Genomic DNA, 22,614 nt, shown 5'->3' with positions numbered 1-22,614 from the left:
AAAAAAAAAAAAAAAAAAAAAAAAAAGAACTGCAGCTCTGCCCCGGGAAACGCTCGCTCCCTGTCCCTGTCCCCCACCCCTGGTGCCCACCCTTCCACTTTCTGCCTCTCATTTTACCGCTTTAAGTACTTCTTGTGAGTGGAACTGTCCAGTATTTGCCTTTTTTGTGACTGTCTCATGTCACTGAGCACAATGTCCTCAAGGTCCATCCAAGTGTCAGAATTTCCTTCCTTTTTAAGGCTAATATTCTATGTGTGGATCGACCACATTTTTCGTACCCCTTTGTCTCTTGATGGGGTTGTTTTTAACTTCTGGCCGTGGTGAGTAACTATACCTGCATTTTGCATGGGCTCTGATTCATCCACGGAGCAGCTTAAACACCTCTTTTTAAATTCAGAAAGGAATGTGCAAAATTTCTTAGAAGCATATGCATATTTGTGAACTATGCAGAATCTAACGCATATTTGTGATGGGGAAGGTGTGGAAAACCATAAAGAAGGAAATAAAGTCATCTGTGATTATTTCCCGTACATATCCTTACATACATGTAAATGCATAGGTTTTCAAATAAAATTGGCATTAAATGATCTAACACACAGTGTTATGTGTATTGTTTTCATCTACAGTATTATTATTTTTCAGTCATTGAATAATCTCTGACAATATGGGTTTTGTTCTCATTTTATAAGGAGGCACAGTAATTGGCTCAACATTCCCCTACTGGTGAGCATTTGGTTGTTTCTTATTTTTTCTATTATAAATAATGTTTAATGAGTATTCTTGCACATAATGCTTTGCCTCCACGTTTGATTAATTTTGCCGAATAGCTTCAAAAAGTGGAATTAGTGGGGCAGAAGGTGGCAGAGGGTGTTTTTAGGGGTCTTGGTGCACGCAGAGGTGAAGCCGGGTCTGGCTGCAGGCTTACCTCCCTGCAGGATGACTGAGGGCTCTCACTGCCGCTCCCTCTGCGCCGAGTCTCACGCCAATTCTTTCTTTTCTCTGACTTCGGAATCTGCTCTTAAGGTCTAAGATTTTGCACCTTAATTCTTATGTGTAAAGCTTGGGAAGAGACAGAGGGCAGCAGAGCAGTGATGGGGAGGGGAGGGCAGAGCCTGCGGGTTGTGTGCTCGTGGGGAGGCGGTCGGCTTGGCCTTCGTCCTGCCTTGGTGCCCGAGCCCGGTGGGGAGGGCTCTGCGCAGACCTGACAGCGCCCCTCACAGCCGAGGGTTGATGCACCCGCTCTGCACTGGGCACTGAGCTGCGTGCCAGGAGCCAGCGACCCCTTCCGTCCTCATGGAGCTCCCAGTCGGGGCTGCTCCCCCCCTCCCCCCAGGACGGGGACTTTTCTCTTGTGGTGTCAGCCCAGACGGTGTTTTTGCTTGTTGGCGTAATGTGCTCATGAGTATTTCTGCATGTTTCCAAATGGTTCAAGGTAAACGTACAAAAATAAGAAATGGCATCATTGGCTGTGTTCTTGCTAGAGAGGAAGTCAGTGATAAAGGGAAACCAAGCTGATAGGAACAGATGTTACCCTGCATTCTGTAATCTGTGTTCTTTGGATTGCTGAATCATAAAATGTGTTCCCGGAGGAGGGTTGGGGGAGGAATCGGGCTGTAAATGAAACCTGGGCTTGTTTAATCAGCTTGGCGTCTCGGTGTGAACGGAGGTGGGTTCTGACTCAGTGTTCGGTCTGAGTGCTGTGCCTGTGGTCTCTTCTCTCCCCGGAGGGCCTAGAGCCACGGTCTGGACCTCGGTGGGTGAGAGCCCCTGGATGCTTCTGGTGGTCCTGTCCCCACGGATACGCTCCATGAGCCCCCTCGTTGTTTCAGGGGATGCCCTCCGAAAGCCTCGCCTTCAGAAGTCTGTCACGTGGTACTTGGACGATTTATTCTTCACGCTGTATCCTTCCCTTGAGAAGTTTGAGGAGGAGCTTCTGGAACTCCTTATCAGCGATCACTTCCGGGAGGTACTGTCTTACGTCGCAGAACTTACTCTGAATGTGGAGATGCAGGCGGGGCAGGTCAGAGGTGGGGAAGCTGCCGGCCGCTGATGCTGCCAGGGTGGACCGCCCAGCCCCTGGTGACGCAGTCCTGCCTGCTTCCTCTTTTAGTGGCTTGCGAGGGACACCCAGCCCTTTGTCTTAACTTTGGTGTGACGCGGGTTTTGTTCCCTCGATACCCTAACATTAGTTTTGTTGTATCTTAGAACAGTCTTCATTTAAAAGTAAATTAAATCACCAAATGAGCATAAGGAAACCAATAAAATAGTCTGCGTTTTGTCTCAAAATGTCTCAAAGACATTTGGCTCATTCCGAGGACATGACTAGAAGTCTTAGTCATTTTGTCCCGGCAGACCCGCTTTCTGTGAAGGGGCTCCCCGTCACAGCGCCCAGTTCTGCCTGCCTGTGTGACACATTTGCCATAAACTCTTGGCTGTCACAGGCCACAGCTTGTCCCCACTTGGCCTTTGGACAGGTAGCTCACTTTCCTGTATGCTCTGTGTCCAGACCCTTGCGTGGCTCCCCTCAGGCTGCAGGTCTCAGTGCAAACCCGACCGCCCTGACAGCCACCTGAGTGCTGCTGAGGCCGCGGCCCCTTCCTCCACCAGGCTCTGTCCGTGTGTCACCCTGCTTTGTCCAGGTGCTTGGCTCTCTCCGAGAGCGCCTGGTTTCCTTACCTGTTCATTGCTCTATTATCAGTCCCTCTGTGGAGCATTTGTACCGGGAGGACAGGGTCATGGTTGGGTTCACCGTTGCACCCAAAGTGCATCAGTATCGGCCCATTGCAGGCCTTTAATGACTCTCAGTCATGACAATGAGTGGTTCCATCAGTAGGTACCCATCCTAGCAGTCTTTGAAGTGAGCAGGGTCTGAGTCACACACACACGCACCTAGATGCACACACGCACGCATCGATGAGATGGACTTTTTTTTTGCTTGCTGCCCATTTTTGACGGGGTAGTTCCATATGATGTCTCATATGAAATAGAAACACAGATGCTTTAGGAGCATCATTGTTGAATTTTATGTATTCCCATAAAAATCACTCTATTATGTATTTTTACTACTTTGTATTTTTGTTCCTATCCAACTGGTAGCTACTCCGTTACCTCCATCACCCTATTTTCATTACTCAGAGACTGATAGGCTGAATTTAGGTCTGTTCAGCTTGATTAATGGGCAATGAAGAAAACTTAAAGATTCAGGAATCATTTCGCCACAATCACATAATTCAATAAACAGTAATCGCCTGGAGGACTGTCCTTGCTCATTTGTTAAAGTGCCTGTACATTTTTTTCTTAAGATGAAACACTTTAATATCCAGCAATCACTTTGGGGCAGATTCTGTGTTTATTGTTTTATGACTTACTGCATAAATATGCTCCCTCTTCCTGCTGCCCCTTCGGCCCCAAGCCTCCAGTGTCTGAGTCTAGGGGAGGGCAGAGGCACCTCGGGGGCCGTGGGCTCCTGCACTCTGGGGCCCCGGGTCCTCCGTTGCTCATTTGCTGCATCTTGAGAATTGAGCTCAGCCATGGAAACCTGAACAAGAGTTTGGTCTTCCGGGGGGGAGGGTGTGCTGGGGTATATTGCCCTGAGAAGTATATGCCTGAGACGGCTGTTAGAGTTTCTTCTCTGCTTGCCTCTCCCCTGGGAGCTTCTGCCCTTCTGCCCAGGGACTTACTCTGGGTGACGTGTGCTTTCCTAGGGGGGCATTCCGCTGGACGGCAGCGCGCTGGAGATCTTGGAGCGCCGCCTGTGCGTGGGTGTGCACAACGGTCTGGGCTTCGTGCAGAGGCCGCAGGTGATGGTGCTGGTGCCCGAGATGGACGTGGCCTTGACGCGCTCTGCCAGTTTCAGCAGGAAAGTTGGCTCCTCCTCGAAGGCCAGGTACTCTCCCCAGGGTGTGAGGTGCGGCCCCGTGGAACTGGGAGGTACGAGGGTGCACATAACCGGGATCAAAGCGAAGTGGAGCTGTTTTTGCATGTGGAGTGTACACTCGTCTGCCCGGGCTTTTTCCCTGGTACCTTTTTTGTTTCCTCTTGCTGGCTTATACCCGTTAGGAGCAGACCTCAGTGTTGTCTGGTTGGAAGAGTCCTGGTTTGTGCCGTGACGGTTCTGGAGTTAGCATGACAGGCGCCTCCAGCTGTGGCTGCTTCGGGTCTGAGGGGACCCTGGCATGCTTTCCTCCCACTGGGCCTGCGGTCAGCATCTCATACGGTGGAGAACCAGCAGGCAGGAAGTCCTGTATTCCCAAGTCAGAATCAGAGACCTCTCCGAGGGGTGCCACGTGCGAGGCTGGGCAGAGGCTGGCCCTGGAGGATGAGCCTCCCTGGAGACCTGGCCGTATTGTCCGTCCTCCTGACATAAGCTCTGGCGATTTGGAACGAGTGTTGATTGAGGCACCTAGAAGGGCTCGGGTTTGGGAGCTCCCTTGGGGGCCAGACACACAGCAGAGCTCAGCGGCATTGCTGGGGGCACTTGCTGGCACTGCCTGACCCGCCACTGCTCTGTGTTCTTGACCCAGCTCTGGGAACCAGGCTCTGGTTCTGAGAAGCCGCCTCCGCCTCCCTGAGACGGCCCGTCACCCTGCGTTTGCCGTCGTCTTTCAGCTGGAGTATGTGTTCAACGGCCCTTCCGGACTGGACGGCAAGGTGAGCAGGGCCCGGGGCTCCGTGCCCTGAGGGTAAACAGAGTCGCCACCGATGTTGTTCCTGTTAAAGCAGTGTAGTTACTGATCATCAGCAGTGTGGATAACAGGGGTAGCGTGGGATTATAGAAATCGTTTCTTCCCAGTGATAGCTTTGTTAGTCATTTCCCGTCTGTGTGGTCATAGAATGTTCTGCCAGCGGTGGTAATCAGTAGTTCAACGGGCATGCACAATAGCCTTACTTCACAAATATCAAATCGATAATTATTTTGAAAAATGGGTCTACTCTAATGTATTTTTCATATGCTATTAAGTACAGTAAAGCTTGAATCTGCACAAGTGATAAATGTTTTCTCACAATGAACTTTGTGTGTCTGTATCATAACTAAGTAAGTGTCCCTAAGGTTCAGTTGGAAGAAATACAGTTGACCCGTGAGCAGCACAGGTTTGAACTGTGTGGGTCCACTTACAACCAAAAAAGATTTTTTTTGTAAATACAGTTCTTTAAGTATATTTTTTTCCTTATGATTTTCTTAATGACATTTTATTTCCTCTGGCTGACTTTTTTTTTTTTATTTAAGATTTTTATTTATTTATTATTGAGAGAGAGAGAGAGAATGATAGCAGGAGAGGGAGGAGGGTCAGAGGGAGAAGCAGTCTCCCTGCCGAGCAGGGAGCCCAATGCGGGACTCGATACCGGGACTCCAGGACCATGACCTGAACCGAAGGCAGTCGCCTAACCAACTGAGCCACCCAGGTGCCCCTGGCTGACTTTATTGTAAGAATAGAGCATATAATACAAACTATATACAGAATACATGTTAACTGTTCCTGTTACTGGTCAGGCTTCTGGTCAACTGTGGGCTGTTAGTAGTGACGTTTTTGGAGGAGTCAGAAGTTACACGCAGGCTTTTGACTGTGCGGGGGTTGGTGTCCCTCAGCCCCGTGTCACTCAGGGCTCAGTGTGTAGACATCATTTACATCACTGATGGAGATTCTTTGGAAAACTCAAATCATGCTATACTTAAGATTCGGTTTTCCGTTTGAAAAAGCAAATGTCAATTTAACGTGTAAATTAAAAATAAAAGGGTGACGAGGCACCTTCCGTGGCAGTCGGTCGGCCAGCGTTGCTGCGCAGCTGATGGAGGACCAGGACGGAGAATGGTCTTGGGGTGAGCCTTAGGAAGGGGAGGGGGCTGCCGAGTGGAGGTGCTGTTTCATTTTCTCATCTGCTCTCGGCTGTCTACACCTCAGGTCGGTATAATTCAGTCCTGATCAGGTGAACAGATCTAGAGGCAGGTGTTCTGATTATGGCTGAACACACCGTCACCAAAGTTTTAATCGAGCTCTGCTTTTCTTTATTTATTATCAGAAATTGCAGCTGGAATGCAACTGTGTGTGAGTGTGCCTGGCTGCGTGGGGTGGGCGCCCCGGGGCTTGGGTGGGGGACTCTGCCAGGAGGGAGGGCTTCGGGGCTGGCCCACCCGGCACCAATCCTTGAAAGGAGACATGGAGGGGGCCTGCCAAGTGGCCCCTGGGCCTGGTGCCCTCCGCGTCTTGCGTATGTGTAGAGAGTGTTCTCTCCAGAATGTTAAATTACAGTTTGCTTGCGATTACAGAGTCTGTACGCAGAAACTGATGTGTCTCACGTGACACTTTATGATTATCTGTTAACTCTTCCCTGAAATGCTTAACCAGCGCCGGTGGTTTTACCATGTGTTCCTGCTTCACGGAGCCTTTGGAGCTCGGTGTGTAATAGCTCATCGGTTCCCTGTGGTGTGGAGGTTTCTCCTAACACGGAGTATTGGATTCCGTTGTATGGCCATCAGCTGCGCTTTCTTCAGCGCAGTCTGTAAAGGGGGGGTCTTGGGCCGGTCCCAGGTCCCTGCCTGCCGTGTGCATGGAGCAGCGGGCGGCCGCGCATCCCGGGGGGGCGGGCCTGAGTCGGACAGGTCTCCACGTTGGGGGGAGGGCACAGGGGCGCTGCTGGCCCTCGTCCTTCCCCGGGAGTGTCCCTGTGTCGGTGGGGGCGTGCCCAGGTTGGGGGGGGGACAGGCCATAGCCAGCAGGCCCTGGATCCCTCTGTGGGCAGTCGTGGAACGTGCTCTTCACTTGCATCCCGCCTGTGAGTCTTTCTTCCTTTCTTTCCTTGTGTGAGAGCTTCGTACGATGGACACTCCAAACGTAAACTGAGGCAGACCCCATAGTAAAATGAACCAGGTAGCTCAGCGGTTGCCAACTGCGTGCGCAATCCTGTTTTGTCCATACCATGTCCCAAAACCCGTTTTGATGTATTTCCAAGCAAATTCCAGTCATCTTCTGCTTAGATTACTGTGAACCTTGTGGCACGTCTGACTTTTCTTCTTTTAACCTTTTTGTTTTGGAAAATTTCAAATATGAAGGGAGAGAGAAGCCTGTGATGGACCCGGCGGGGTGCCCGGCCCCGCCCCTCTCGGCCCACGTCGCTGCCTCTGCGAACGGTCCGTATGCGTCTCCGAGAGAGGGGACTGCTGCAGTACCATCATCACACCCGAAACACCGCGTCACTCAGTGTCCAGGCAGCCTGCGCGCGTGTTTCTCAAGTACTTTACAGAATCAGAAGTAGAAGAGCCAAAAACATAAACGAACTTCTCTTTGGAAAATGGTTTCTTTCTTTTTTTTTTTTTTTTTAACGATTTTATTTATTTATTTGACAGAGAGAGACACAGCGAGAGAGGGAACACAAGCAGGGGGAGTGGGAGAGGGAGAAGCAGGCTTCCCGCCGAGCAGGGAGCCCGATGTGGGACTCGATCCCAGGACCCTGGGATCATGACCTGAGCCGAAGGCAGACGCTTAACGACTGAGCCACCCAGGCGCCCCTGGAAAATGGTTTCTGAACCAAGTCTTCCACACAAGGGGGGCAGCCGTGGTGCCGAGACCTGTTCTCAAGATGTGTTCCTTATGTCTTGTGTTCTTTTATTCCTAACACTTGAAGAAACAGAGCGGGCCCGTGTTGCCCACGCTTTGGACCGGGAGCCAGAAGCCTCAGACTCTTGAGGCCCTTTGTGAGGCCGGCCCCCTTTAAGCGGTAGATGGGGAGAAGCCGTCCGGCTGCTGCGAGTGTATCCAGTTTACACCTGGTCACCTGAGTCTGAGAGAAGGTTTTTGGCCCCGAGTATTTTGGTAGTCATTAACAAGAAACTAGAAAGACTGTTTTGAGAAGACACGCTCTTTGTTGGTAATCTGTTGGGAAGTTTTTGCATCTTTTAGTAAGCCAGGGCTTTAGTAAAGCCCTTTGTAATTCATCTTCGGGTTAGCTGTGAAGAGCCAACGGACGCACTTCTTCCCCTCTGGGAATTAGAGTACATGGGGACAGTGCGCCCACATTAGGCGGCCTGTGTAGAAATACTAGGAGCGGCAGAGGTGCGGGCTCCGTCGGTGTTTGCTGATGGTTAGCGTTGATGAAGCGGACTCCCTAGATCGTAAGAGAGTGACACAGAGTGAAGGCAGCTGTAAAAACACCAGACCCAGAGTCTTCTGCATTTTTATGTGAGAATAAGTGCACATCCCCAGGGGGCTGCCAGGGGTCAAAACAGTCCTTTTTGTGGAGTCACATAGCAAAATCCAAATCTCTAGAAGGTTAACATTAGCTAATTTATTATTTAGGTATTTTCTAGTGTTCTTTGGACAAAACAAGTCCATATAACAAAGATTGGAGTGCTTGCCAGGTGCCTGGGACTCCTCAGAGCTGAATATTTTGATGTTCCGTATTTGGCACATGAGTATCATGCCTTGATTTATTCTGAAAATGATGTACCTTTAAACGTTTACAACTTGGAAATGTAGATGTCTTGAGGGTTTTGTGGAAGTCTTTCAGGATAACCTGGCTTGTCCCCTGGAGCATGCTGCCCTCTCTACGCCACCTTTCCACCCGCTGAGCCCGGGCTCTGCCCTCAGTTTCCCGAGAGCAGGCAGGGCTGAGTGCCCATTGTGTGCCGGTGGTTGCTGACGGAGAGGGTCTGCTGCCGAGTCTTCCATTTTGTCCTGAGTGTTGGGCTCCCCTTACGCCTTTAGGTAAGATATCAACTCACTTTCTGAAAATTGTTTTTTTGGTTTGTCTTTTTCAAAAATGTTTTATTTTACTAAGAAATTCACAAGGCCTAAAACAGTTTTAAAGTGTATAGATCAGTGGCATTCTGACTTACTTTTTTTTTAATGTCTTTTTTTTCTCGTGGTAACAATACACATAACACAAACTTTCCCATCTTAACTGTTTTTAAGCGTGCAGTTCGGTGACATCGAGCACATTCATGTTTGCTGTGCGGCTCTCACCTCTGTCTGCCCAGAATTCAAGTCTTGTTTTTTTTTTTTTTTAAAAGATTTTATTTATTTATTCATGAGAGACAGAGAGAGACAGAGGCAGAGGGAGAAGCAGACTCCTCGTGGAGCAGGGAGCCTGATGCGGGACTCGGTCCCGGGACTCGAGGATCATGACCTGAGCCGAAGGCAGTCGCTTAACCAACTGAGCCACCCACGCGTCCCGAATTCAAGTCTTGTAAAATCATAGAGTATTTGTCCTTTCCTGGCCGGTTTCTCTCACTCGGAATTATGTCTTCATGGCCCATCCATGCTGTGGCGTATTGGAGAATTTCCTTCCTTCTCACGGCTGAAGAATGGATATCCCGCGTATCCCGCGTTTTGCGTGTCCAGCCAGCGGTTGATGGGCTTTGGTGGCTTCCACATTCCAGATGTTGTGAATAATGCTAACATGGACACGTGTATACACATATCTCTTCAAGACCCTCCACTCGGTTCTCCTGGGCATACACCAGAAGCAGAATTACTGGATTATGTGGGAATTCTCTTTGTAGTTTTTGAGGAACCCCACACTGTTTTCCACAGTGGCTGCACCATTTTACTTTCCCAACAGTGCGCGAGGGTTCTGGTTCCGCCGCGTCCTCACCAGCATCGCTGGTTGGTTTTTTGGTAACAGTCGTGTGAATGGGTGTGAGGTGGTGTCTCACTGTGGTTTTGATTTGCGTTTCCCTGATGGTCAGTGACACTGAGCATCTTTTTCCGTGCTTATTGTCCTGTATCTTCACTGGGGAGGTGTCTGTTCGGGTTCTTTGCCTGTTTTTGAGTCGGGTGGTTTGTTGTTTTGTTGCAGGGTTCAGGAGTTCTCTCCGTGTTCTGGATGTTAATCTTTTATCAGATAATGTGGTTTGCAAATTTGTTTTCATCTTACTGTTGGTGGGCTTTTCCAGCTAATAAATCAAGCTGCTCTAAGCATTCTTGGGCAGGTCTTTGTGAACACACGTTTTCATTTCTTTTTTTTTAAATTTTTTTAAATTACGTTTTCATTTCTTGTTGCCGAGTGCCGTGGGACCGAGTTCTGGGTCCGAGGTGGATACACGTTACCTTTCCTAGCAGTGCCTGTTTCCCCAAAGTGTTTATGCCAGCACTGTTTGAGGACAGCTGCTCCGCATCCTCACCAGCTTCTGGTTTCATCTGTCTTTAACGTCAGCCTTTCTTGTGGGCATGAATGTGGTTTTAATTTGCCTTTCCTTGATGACTAGGGGTGAGTACGTGTTCTGTATTTGTTGGCCATCCCTACTCTTCCTTCATGAAGCAGCCAGGCCATTGTTTTGGATTGTGAGTAGATGGGAGTTTCTTTTATATATTTTTGCTATAAATTTTGCATCAGATACATAGATTATGAATATTCTTCTGTAGTCTGTCACTTGCCTTTTCATATTCTTAACATTGTTCTTGAAAAGACAAAAGGCATAGTAGGACTTTATATAATTTCCTTAAAAACTTCTTATTTGGACCTGATTTTAAACTTACAAATTACAAAAATACTAGGAATACTGGTCTACTTCTACCCAGATTCACCTGTTCACATCGGCCACACTTGCTTTATCTCTGCTTGCTTGCCCCTGTTTCCTCCTCCCTCCTGTCCTGTGTGTGTGTGTGTGTGTGTGTGTGTGTGTGTACGCGCGTGTGAACTCTCTGGGAATGATTGCAGGCATCACGGCCCCTGACCCCAAATGCTTCAGTGTGCATTTCTGAAGGTGGGGTGCCCTTCCGTGGGCACAGACAGCAGCCTGCCTGGCTCAGCACCAAGTTGGGCTGTAATCTCCGTTGTAGTCCAGGCCTGCTGGTGACCTGGCATGTCCTTGGTGGCATCTCTCTCCGGTGCAGGGTGCGTGGTGGTAGGGTTCCTGCCTCCAGGGTCTCCTCTGATCTGGAGCAGCTCCGCAGCCTTTCTTTGGCTTTCCTGATTTTATTTTTATAGGACAGTATCCCTCCTTTTAGAGACTTTTATTTCTAATTTTTTAGAGGTAGAGGTCAGTGATTCATCAGTCTTACATAATACCTAGTGCTAATTACATCACGTGCCCTCTTTCATGCCCATCACCCAGTTACCCCATCCACCCACCCACCTCCCCTCCAGCCACCCTGTTTGTTTCCTGAGATTAAGAGTCTCTTAGGGTTTGTCTCCCTCTCTGATTTCGTCTTGTTTTTTTCTCTCCCTTCCCCTATGATCCTCTGTTTTGTTTCTTAAATTCCACATGAGTGAGATCATATGGTAATTGTCTTTCTCTGATTGACTTATTTCGCTTAGCATAATACCCTTTATTTAGTTCCATCCATGTTGATGCAAATGGTAGTTATTCATCCTTTTTGATGGCTGCATAATATTCCATCGTATATATATACCACATCTTCTTTATCCATTCATCTGTCGATGGACATCTTGGCTCTTTCCACAGTTTGGCTATTGTGGACATTGCTGCTATAAACATTGGGGTGCATGTACCCCTTCGGATCCCTACGTTTGTATCTTTGGGGTAAATACCCAGTAGTGTAATTGCTGGGTCGTACGGTAGCTCTATTTCCATCTTCTTGAGGAGCCTCCATGCTGTTTTCCAGAGTGGCTGCACCAGCTTGCATTCCCACCAACAGTGTAAGAGGGTTCCTCTTTCTCCGCATCCCCGCCAACATCGTTTCCTGTCTTGTTAATTTTCGCCATTCTGACTGGTGTGAGGTGTATCTCATTGTGGTTTTGATTTGGATTTCCCTGATGCCAAGTGATGTTGAGCATTTTTTCATGTGTCTGTTGGCCATTTGGATGTCTTCTTTGCAGAAATGTCTATTCATTCTTGGCACAGGGGCCATGCTAGTCTCCTCTGTAAAAGAAATGTCTGTTCATGTCTTCTGCCCATTTCTTGACTGGATTATTTGTTTTTTGGGTTTTTTGATAAGTTCTTTATAGATTTTGGTAGAAATGCTTTAAAGCGCATGTTCCTCATGTTGGATTTGGTGATGTATCCTCCTGATGGAGTCAGTGTGTGCATCCCTGCTGGACACTGCAGTGGGGCGGGTGTGTCCCTCAGGGACCCACGTCAGGGGTGCGTGCTGTCCCTCTGGCCTCGTTGGCCTGCTTAGTTTTGATCACTGGTCAGGTGTTGTGTGATGTCCCCACTGGACAGTTACTGGTTTTGTCGTAGCTAACAAGCAGTCTGTGGGGAGACCCTTTAATCCCCTCATCTAATTGTCCCCTGGAGTTGGCATCTGTTGCTGCCTCTCTCAGAACGAGGATTTCCAGCTCCACATTGGGATGGACACAAGGACACCTTTAAAAAAACCAAAAAAAACCCCCCTACCATCCCTGGTTATTTTAGTGCTTGGATTGTCCCAGAGTCGTCCACAGTCCCTTCAGGCTGTGTCCTTGTGACATCCTCTGTCGTGTTCTGTTTTCTGAGCAATTTCTTACATTCTGGCAGAACAAGAAGCCCCAGGCTCATCTCACATCTTCCCCGTTCCAGCCCCGAAATCAGCCATTTCTGTGAGGAGCTGTGGTTTCCCATCTCTGCCTTTTTCTCAATAAACTTTTTCTTTTAGAAAAGTTTTAGATTTACAGAAAAACTGTGTAGATAATACGGAGATCCCACACACACGTCCCCAGTTCCGCTATTATTAGCCTCGTTACTATGGTACATTTATCACAACCAGTATTAATATATTATTACCAACCTAAGTCCATGCTTTATTTGAATTTCCTTTCCTAAAGCCCTTTTCTGTTCCAGGACCCCACCTGGGATGCCACACGTCATATAGTCATCATGTCTTCTTACGCACCTTTGGACTGTGACACTTTCTCAGATTTCCCTTGTTTTTGATGAGCCCTGGTTCTTTTTATTTATTTATTTTTATTTTTTAATTTTTAAAAAATATTTATTTGAGAGAGAGAGGTGGGAGGAGGGGCAGAAGGAGAGACTCTCCAGCAGGTTTCCCGCTGAGCACGGAGCCCGATGTGGGCCAGATCCTGGGACCCCCCCAGATCATGACCCGAGCTAAAATCAAGAGTTGGTCGCTCAACCACCTGAGTCACCCAGGTGCCCCAGCCCTGGTTCTTTTTAAAGGGGATGTGTCTGCGTCTGGATCTGGGCGTTTCCCAGCTCTGATTTCAGTGGCCAGAGCTGGGAAACTCACCACGGAAACACACATGCACACATACGCGCACACACGCGTACACACGCGTGTGCACAGACTCGGCTTAGGACTGGAGTTCTTGCCGGCCCCAGGCCATCTGGCAGGGTGCTCTGAGCCTCCTTCCCCGTGGGGCCCTGCCTCCTTCCTCAGGGAGAAGCCGACGCAGCATCGGCCCCTGCGCAGGGTTGCCCCCCCCCCACAGTGCTGCTGCGAGAGGTGGCCTACCAGCTGGAGTTCAGCCGCTTGGCCTTGCCCCGCCGGGTGGCCATGCTGCCCACTTGAGCCACAGCGGGCCCTCCTGTTTCTGTCTGCCTTCCCTTCCCATCCTTAGTGATTTAGTTTTATTTTTTGAATGTGTAGGACACTAGTATGCTTTTAAAAGTAAAAATTCCACCAACAAGTGGTTTCAGGAGAGCATCGCTCCCTCCGTGTCCCTTCCGCTGTCCTGACCCCAGGCGGGAACCGGCGCCGTGGCTCCCGGGCTGCTGCGTGTGTGTGCAAGTGCACACGCGTGTGTGTTCTTGGCTCCCGTTCAGCGTGCGGGGGGCTGACTCCGCGTGTGTCCCTGCTGTCACGCCAGGCCGGCCACAGAGCGCTTCCCCCTCCTTTGCCAACCGCATGCGCTCCATCGCGCCCCACAGCTGTTCACGGATTTCCCGCGTTTGGATAGCTCGGCAGTTTGCGGGGCCTTGACCCCCTTGTGGGGGCGCCGTCTGAGCGCTTGCTCCCTTCGCACTGTGGGGCTTGTCTTCAAGGTGCGCCCAGAAGGGCTTGCTGGATCGAGGGCTGGGACGGTGACCCTTGCCGGGAGTGGTGTTGTCAGGCTCTGAGGTCTGCTGCTCGGAGGGGCGAAGTGGCATCATGGTGAGTGACCATGAGTGAAGTCAAACGGGTGGTTGTGTTTGTGGGTCGCCTGTTCACTGCTTCTGCCCGCTTTTCTGTAGTGTTCTTGCAGTTCTTCTTTACGTGTTGTGCTCTTTGTGAGTGAGGGCATCTGCTCTCTCTCAGGTGAATTTGCAGATGCCTTCTCCCACTTTGCCATCCGCCTTTTCACCACATCCCCGTTTCTTTCCACGTCTTCGTCTGCTCTGGAGGCCCTAACAAAATGCCGTGTGAACGTCAGACACGTATCCCTGCAGTGCTGGAGCCCAAGTCCAAGGTCACAGTGCCACCGATTTGGTTCTGGTGAAGCCTGACCTTGCAGCCGCTGCCCCTCTCATTGTGATGCCTCCAGGGCTGGGGTGGGGAGGTGGTGGGGGGCGGGGGGGGGCGTGGCTGCAGACAACCTTTCCCGGAGTGCTGATTCCTAAAGAGAGCTGCCTTCTCCCAGGGCCCCTGGGGACCCCCTCATGGAAGGACCAGCCCTGGCCCCCGTACAGCCCTTCTCTGGAAAGTCGGCTGCTCCAAAGCATGCAGTCCCCTGTTGACCTGTGGGGGGGCCCCCGGCCCCGAGGAGTGGAGGGGCCGTGCCCACAGGAAGGGATGCCAGGCCGCCAGTCTGAGCCCTGCCATCAAGGAGAAGGTGGAGGGAAGCAGAACAAGGCAAGGGGCAGGTTCTCCCGAGGAAGGCCGTGCACGTACCAGGGCCGCTGGGCCTCAGACTCTGTCTCCAGAGGCCCGGAGGCCGCACGCCTGTCCCCCTCACCAGGCACAGCTCCAAGCTCAGGACCATTTTGCCTTTGCTTCTTTAATTCATTGTCAAGTGACCACCTTTTTTGCAAAGAGGACCGAAGTGTTATGACCCCTTTAGCCAGGATGAAGAATTGTCCCAGGTTATGGAACTTCCTTAAAACCACAACCCTGCTTGTCACTGCTCACGTGTATGTTTACAAATACTGTCCTTGGTGGAATGAAACGACCGTACCATCTGTCAGGTGATTGCTGTGCCTTTGAATGACGCATACTGTCACGCACGGCAGATTAAGTGACCGACCGTGTGTTGTTGGGTTTCCTTCTCCACCGTGAGTATGAAGGAAATTAGCCTGCAGCAGCTGCCGAGTTCACTGTCCGTCTGATTTACAAGAGGCTTTGGCATCTAATTGACCGGTGTCTGGAAGGACGACTTCGGGCTGATGACACCTCTCCTGTGAGCCTTTGCTTTGTCCGGTGGCATCACCCAGGCCCTGGGTGCCTGTCTCTCTCCTGACCCTTCACCTTGTAGGCTCTCAGGCCTTGTGCAGTGCGCCGCAGTGTCCAAGGACCCGGTGTCCTTTATGGAGAATGCTGAGAAATGGGTAGCCTGGAGGCGGCCTTGCTCCTTGCTGGTTATCCAGCTCTCGCTGCTCTTGCGTGCCCGCCAGTCATGCGGGTGGATCCCTGCCCCTCTGGAGGACGGTCCTTGGTCCCTGCCGCCTGCCGTGGTGGTGGGCGTTCTTGGGGCCGGGGTGCAGGTCACACAACAGACGCGCCTGCACCCAGCCCGGGGCTGGGTTCCCTCCGGAGGCTCCAGGGGAGAATCTCTGCTGCCTCTTGCAGGTTTTGGCAGCCGCTGTCCCCCCTTGGCTCACGGCCGTGTTGCTGCAGTTTCTGCCTGCACGTGGCCTTCCCTCTGTCTCTCGGTCTCAAATCTCTTTCTCTCCTGCTTTGTAAGGACACTTGTCATTGGATTTGGGGCCCACGTGGATAATCTGGATCTCCTAATCTCATAATACCTAATTACAACTGCATGGACCCTTTCTCCAAACAGGTCACAATTGCAGCATCCAGGGCTTAGGCTGTGGACCTGCCTTTTTGAAGCCGCTGTGGAGGCCCCCACAGGGAGCCAGGTTGCCGCGTTCCTGGGGGTCAGGGTTGTTGTCTGTTTGGGTTCTGCCTGGTGGATGTTGGTGGCCCTTCTGTTCCACGACAACCCGGCTTAGAATCCAAGTATACTCCTTTGGCCTCTTGTATATTGTTTGCTGTTACGATTAAAAGTCTAAATGGGGAACAATTCAATGGTTTTCTTCTCTTTTTGTTTTTTTTTTTTTCCTTTTCATGAAGCCAAACCCAGTTGGGCAGGATAAGATGTTATGAAGTAACTGACTTTATCTCAACCACTAGAATTCACCGACAGGAGGAGCCTTGTCATGTTGACCAGTTAAATAGTTGCTCTCGCTCTGCCCACCTGCTTGGTTGCGCCTGACCTCCTCAGAGCCAGGGACCGGGCTGGGGGGATCCGAGGGGCGTGGGGTTGGGGGGCTTCTCGCCTGCAGGTGTCACCCGGGCCTGGTGGAAGAGAGTGCGGGCTAATACGTGGCAACCGAATTGCCACTGAGCCCTAATTGTTGCAGAAGTCTTTGTAAAGGAGTGATCAGTGACTCGCTAACCGTCTCTTCTTGTTGGAGCTGTTAGAGACAAAAGCGAGGGGAAGTGGATATGTGTATAACTGTCAGGTACTCCGCACAGGGGAGAGCTATTATCGATCAAGAACTAGGAAACCAAAGGAACTGTGAAATTGGAAGACTGCGTATCAGAATCACCTAATTTGAAAGATTAAACCAGAAGGACCTGCACAAATAGCATGACAACTTGGATACATATTTTATTTTTGATTCTGTAATGAACTGGATTTTTTAAGGAGATGGCTGTTTACAAAAGTAGTCTAGAAATGGTTGAATCTGCATAGTTTTTTTTTTTTAAGATTTTATTTATTTGACAGAGAGAGACACAGTGAAAGAGGGAACACAAGCAGGAGGAGTGGGAGAGGGAGAAGCAGGCTTTCTGCTGAGCAGAGAGCCTAATGCAGGGCTCGATCCCAGGACCCTGGGATCATGACCTGAGCCAAAGGCAGATGCTTAACAACTGAGCCACCCAGGCACCCCGCATAGTTTTTTTTTAGTGGCCAATTTTGCTAATACATTTATGGTAACTTTTTTTTTTTATTCTTACGTTAATCCCCATACATTACACCATTAGTTTTAGATGTAGTGTTCCATGACTCATTGTTTGTGCATAACACCCAGTGCTCCATGCAGAACGTGCCCTCCTCAATACCCACCACCAGGCTAACCCATCCTCCCACCCCCCTCCCCTCTAGAGCCCTCAGTTTGTTTTTCAGAGTCCATCGTCTCTCATGGTTCGTCTACCCCTCTGATTTCCCCCGCTTCATTCTTCCCCTCCTGCTACCTTCTTCTTCTTTTTTTTTTTTTTCTTAACATATATTGCATTATTTGTTTCAGAGGATTTATAGTAACTTTTTAAAAAAGATTTTATTTATTGGGGTGCCTGGGTGGCTCAGATGGTTAAGCATCTGCCTTCAGCTCAGGTCACAATTCCGGGGTCCTGGGATCAAGTCCCACATTGGGCTCCTGGCTCGTCGGGAAGCCTGCTTCTCCCTTTCCCTCTGCCTCTACCCCTGCTCATGCTCTCTCTCTCTCTCTCTCTCTCTGTCTCAAATGAATAAATAAAATCTAAAAAAAAAGAAAAAAGATTTTATTTATTTATTTGAGAGAGAGACAGCACGAGAGCCGAAGGCAGATGCTTAACCGACTGAGCCACCCAAGTGCCATCAGTAATTTGGTTTTTATTTATTTATTTATTTATTTTTATTTTTTTAATTTTTTTTAAAGATTTTATTTATTTATTTGAGAGAGAGAGACTGAAAGAGCACATGAGAGGGGGGAGGGTCGGGAGGGTCAGAGGGAGAAGCAGACTCCCCGCCGAGCAGGGAGCCCTATGTGGGACTCGATCCAGGGACTCCAGGATCATGACCTGAGCCGAAGGCAGCCGCTTAACCAACTGAGCCACCCAGGCGCCCAGTAATTTAGTTTTTAAAGAGCAGTGGATTTAGAGTCAACTTGCAGTCAGTACAGTTTGATGTCACCGTCATCAGCTAACGGGATGGGGAGCAGCAGGTATCTGGCATGTGTTGGAAGTGTTGAGCAGAGTCACATGCATAGGCTTCTTACTTTGCTGGTTCTTTGTACTTCCAGGATGTGGTGGTGATCTCATTGAACTGGCAGGGACCCAAGTCCCCGCTCACCCCTGTGACCGGGGCAGATGGGGTGGTAGCCTAGCCCGTGAGCTGAAGTTTGGCTCAGAATAGGCCCCACTGAAGTGAGGTTGGTCCACTTATGATGGGGCCTCAGGAAGAGGAATTAATTCAAGACCAGATGCTAACTCTGGACATTTCTCCCCCTGTGACTGAGGATCTAGCAGGATGGACGGGAGACCGTTGGGCAGAGGAACAGGACCGCCTGACTGGGGTGAGACGAATGTCCTTCCTCTTCCATGTTGGGTGCTGCCCGCACATTCCCTCGGCTGCGCCGTGGCCTAGCTGACCATCGAGCCCTCTATGCCGGGCTCCAGCCAGAGTGCTTTGGTGTGCGTGTGTGACGATCTGCCTCGGGCAGATCCTGGCTGTGACAAGGGCATGGCAGCTCACCCCCGTCCCCCAAGTAAGCGGGGTCCCTTGGGAGCCCCAGCTGCTCTGCTGCAGCCTGGCCTTCTTCTGTGGCTTCGACATGGCCTGTGTCTGCGGGCCCCCCTCGGCTTCTCTCTCCTTGGGGACGATGTCTTTTACCGTCCCTGATGAGGCATGGGCTTCCCTTCCTTCCAGGAGTGTGAATCCCCCCTCCAGGCTGCCCACCCTCCCCGTGCCCGGGGCCCGGATGGGGAGGGCTGCCTGGCTTAGCGGATGTGGCTGGTGGTCTAGGGACCAGACGGGGTCACCCCGTTCCTCTTCTGTCCTCACTGCAGAGGCGAGCGGACAGCTCTCTGCTGCCCGTGAGGAGGGCCTTAGGAGGCGGAAGGCTGTGCTCATGCTCCGGTTACTGCCTACACCTTCCGGTTTTTCTCCTCCCGCATCACCAGCGTCACCGCCAGCGCCAGGTGGTGGCGGGCAGAGGCGGGGTGGCTCCTGACCCCAGGGCTGGACTGTTTCAGTGTGACTCTGGTCAGGACGGCTGTGCGCCGGGGCTGGAAAGCGCCTTGCTGGGCTCCCAGTCCGACCGGCTTGCCGAGGGCCCTGTGGCCTCCAGCCGAGAGCCGGCCTTCCTGGAGTCCTGATATGCTGCCTCCCGGGGAGCCTGCGGCCTCTGCCAGTCGGGGGCTCGGCGGAGCCGGGGTGTCTGACGGTGCCTCTCGCACGGCGGCCGTCGCAAGTCTCACTGCCCAGCTGAGCAGGGGTTCCAGGCCTGGAGTGTGGCTTTATTCGTAATTCTGAGTGAACCGATGAAGTTTAATGGTACCATTAAAACATGCTGAGTCAAGCCTGAAACCGTATTTGAGAAAATGACTTTTCCCTAATCCCAGGTTTTCCTTAGTGTCTTCATTGCTTTCACTTGGCCAGTGATAGAGAAGGTGGAAGAAGGAACGGCACAGAAAATTGGGCCTGGCCGGTTTCCCAGGTACACAGAGTCACATATGTGAAATGTACCGTTTGTTATGAGCGGAAATGTAGCTGGAGAAAATGTGTGTGAATAATACCAAATTGAATTCCACGTGCATCCTTCATTATCACTAACACCAAGCGTCATTCCTAGTGTTTTCCTAATGGATGTGGGTAGATGTGGGCAAGAGACAGCGTGCTTACAGATCTGCACAAAGAGCCTCGGGGAATCGGCAGTCGGAAGGATGGTGTCGGTCTTTAAAAGAAAAGCCGCTGCTGCCTTGAGCCAGAAGGGAGATCCATAGAGGAGAGGGTGCTGGTTAGGTTGGCAGGGGGGTCTCAAGGTGGGCGGCTACTTCCCTGCCCTCCGAACTTCTGTGTCCTGCCCTCCTGCTCTGGTTCCTTCTGCGTGACCCTGCCTGGCCGAACTGCTCCCTCGTGACATCTGCAAGGTGGGTCTCGTGTAAGTCATGCACTGACGCGCGTCGTTTCCCTTCTAGGCAGCCTCAGTCACCTCTCTATCCAGCGTGGCGTGTATGCACATGGTTCGCTGGGCTGTCTGGAACCCCTTGCTGGAAACCGGCTCCGGGAAGGTGATCTTACCCCTGCAGGGTGGGATCCGGCCCAACCCCTCGCGCTGTCTGGTCTATAAAGTACCCCCAGCCAGCATGAGCTCCGAAGAGGTAAGTTGTTCAGATACTTCGTGAGTATGACTCTTTGCCCGTGAGCTTCTAGCAAGTTCATACATTTTCAAAACCAGAAGTTGACAGTTAGGTTTGTGGATGTGTCATGAGCAGAATTTTTTCGTCTCATGGATGTGCCCTTAAAGGATGAGCATGATTGCTGACTCAGGTCAGCTGTGAACTGAGGTGGGTTTTTATCTTGGGGCTTAGGACATCCCCATTCACACATCAGTCTCGCAAGATGGCCAGAGGGCCTGTGGCTTTTATTTGTACACGCTGTGCAAACAGGGTCCACTTCTGTGCTGTGCGTGTCCATGTGGAGGATGGGCCTTGTGCGGTGCCAGGGCCGTGGTCAGCGCCGGGCAGTGGGAGTCAAGCCTGGCTCGTCTCTGTGACTAGTTTCTCGTGCCTGCTGGGCCTTGGCTCCTTCCAGCCTTGCATGGAGGGCAGGCCACAGCAGGAGGTTAAAAATCCACGTTTGGAATGAAACTTTCTCTGAACCCTGGTAGAGAAGACAGGTACGGGGGCGGGGCCGGTTGAAGGGCGTGCGAGGGGTCTGCTCTGCCGGCCACTGCCAGCCTTGCCCGATGGTTGGCAGGGACCCAGGGAGCCGCAGGTGCCGCGGGAAAGTGCTGCTGGCGACGCAAGCCCATCCCGATGCTAGCGTCACCCAGTGTCGCATGCGGGGTGCTCGGATCTGCCCGCGCTCCCGAGCCGCGCTCCGTCTGTCTCACGGCGTGGCGAGGAGCCTTTCACTGCCCCCCCCGGCTCATTTTTCTTAGGTGAAGGGACCGTCCCTGGCCCTTCAGTGAGTCGTCTGTGTGCTGACCTAGCGACAACGTTATTTTCAGCGTTGTTATTTATGATGTGGGTAATGCTTTGCAGACCTGGGTAAGGGAACAGCTGATTGTGCAGCTTTTCTTATTGCGGGACTGTCTCATTATGGGACCGCATTTTGCTGCATTCCCTCACGGACTAGTCTGAGCCCTTATTGTAAGACTGCCATTAGAGATCCTGAAGCCATTGCCTCTCTCTCTCCCTCTTGGTATGTATATATGTATGTATTTAAATATTTATTCTTTTTAATTTTAGCCTTGTCATGCCATGACATTCCCTTCACTTTCTAAGTGTGTAAACTGTATTGGGGGATAAGTGTTTGGAAGACTTGACTATCTTGAGGACACAAATATATCAAATACTGCCATTTTTCACAAGGAATGTCACTTCTAATTGGGGTTTCTCAACCTCGGTGCTGCTGACATTTTGGGCCAGATAATTCTTTGCTGTGGGGATTGTCCTGTGCTTCAGAGGATGTTTATCCCCAGCCCTGGCCTCTACCCACTAGATGCCCATAGCGTGCCCCCACCTGCGACACACTGAGTTGTCTGTGGACATTGCCAAATGTCTCCCGAGGGCAGAATTGCCCCTGGTTGAGACCACTATTCTAAGCATCTATAACTAACCTAAAATAATGAACCAAAACTGGTCAGAAACTTAATTCTGCTTCCTCCTCTGCTTCTTCCTGCGTTTGTCTTCTCCAGCACTGTCAGCCTCTGTCCAGGCAGACGGTGTGGAGGCCCATGTGTGCCTCGTCTCTGCCCCCACCCGGGCCATTCTGTGTCTCACTCGTCCATTCAGTGAACTTCTACTGAGCACCTATATGTACCCTTGGAAAAACATCCCCGATCCCATGAACTTACCCTTAAGGGGAAGTGGCAGATATTAATCAGAGGAAAATATAAATATTAGAAACATCCCATAATTTTTGGCTAAGTAAATTTGGGGGTTTGTGTTATGATTATTTCAATGTTATTTCCTGTGTAAGTAAGTAGTGTATTATGATTGTTTTCTTTCTTAAACAACGCCTGTATTTTTCCAAGTAATTGTCTTTTAAAAAAATTTTATATCTCCAGAGGCAGCCACTTTCAACCCTTAGCTGTGACTTACGGTGTTTACTTTGTTTCCAAATATTATGCTTCTACTGCTATTTCTTAGTTTATCAATTTTAGATATTATGTATTGACTTCCAATAATGATAGATGAGAACTTTAGCTTTTTGATACACTCCTACGCTCTTTAAAGAAACCACTCTGTCCTCCTACTGTGTGGCCTTGGATTCAGGGACTGTTTGTTGCCAGAAGCGTGCAGCACAATGGGGTCTGGCTCGAGGGTTGTGAAGCCCCAGGGAACTGGACCAGCCTGGGGAGGCCACGGAGAGGGAGGGGCTTGGGAAACAACCCCATAACGTTGTTTAAGAAATGCTGGGTTAACCCTCAGGCTGCACAGGCCTGAGTCTGACCCTGAACTGCTGTACCAAAGACCCAGAGAACTGACTGGATAGACCACCAACCCCATCCCAGTGTTGCCCTGGGTGGATCACATGCAGGAGGGATCCGAATAGTTCTGCACGGGTTTGACAACCCATAGAAGGCTGGTTGGAAACCGTGGCCTGAACCTATTGTGCTGGTTTCTGACGAAACAGAAATATCAACATACTCCA

At 50.6% G+C, this 22,614-nt stretch overlaps 1 protein-coding gene across 2 annotated transcripts in view; it reads left to right on the top strand.

Annotated features, from left to right (window-relative positions):
- The window catches only part of NPHP4 (nephrocystin 4), a 113,532-nt gene that overhangs the window by 31,609 nt on the left and 59,309 nt on the right, over window positions 1-22,614 (top strand). For both annotated transcript variants that reach the window (XM_044913854.1, XM_044913855.1), the window contains 4 exons: window positions 1,830-1,966; window positions 3,705-3,886; window positions 4,524-4,650; window positions 19,932-20,114. In XM_044913854.1, coding sequence (XP_044769789.1) covers window positions 1,830-1,966; window positions 3,705-3,886; window positions 4,524-4,650; window positions 19,932-20,114 — 629 coding nt within the window. The remainder of the gene's footprint in view (window positions 1-1,829; window positions 1,967-3,704; window positions 3,887-4,523; window positions 4,651-19,931; window positions 20,115-22,614) is intronic.

The sequence above is a fragment of the Neomonachus schauinslandi genome, chromosome 4 (assembly GCF_002201575.2).
Source record: "Neomonachus schauinslandi chromosome 4, ASM220157v2, whole genome shotgun sequence".
NCBI classification, from domain to species: Eukaryota; Metazoa; Chordata; class Mammalia; order Carnivora; family Phocidae; genus Neomonachus; species Neomonachus schauinslandi.
Note: the sequence above shows the minus strand (reverse complement) of the source record. Positions and strands in the feature narration are given on the sequence as shown.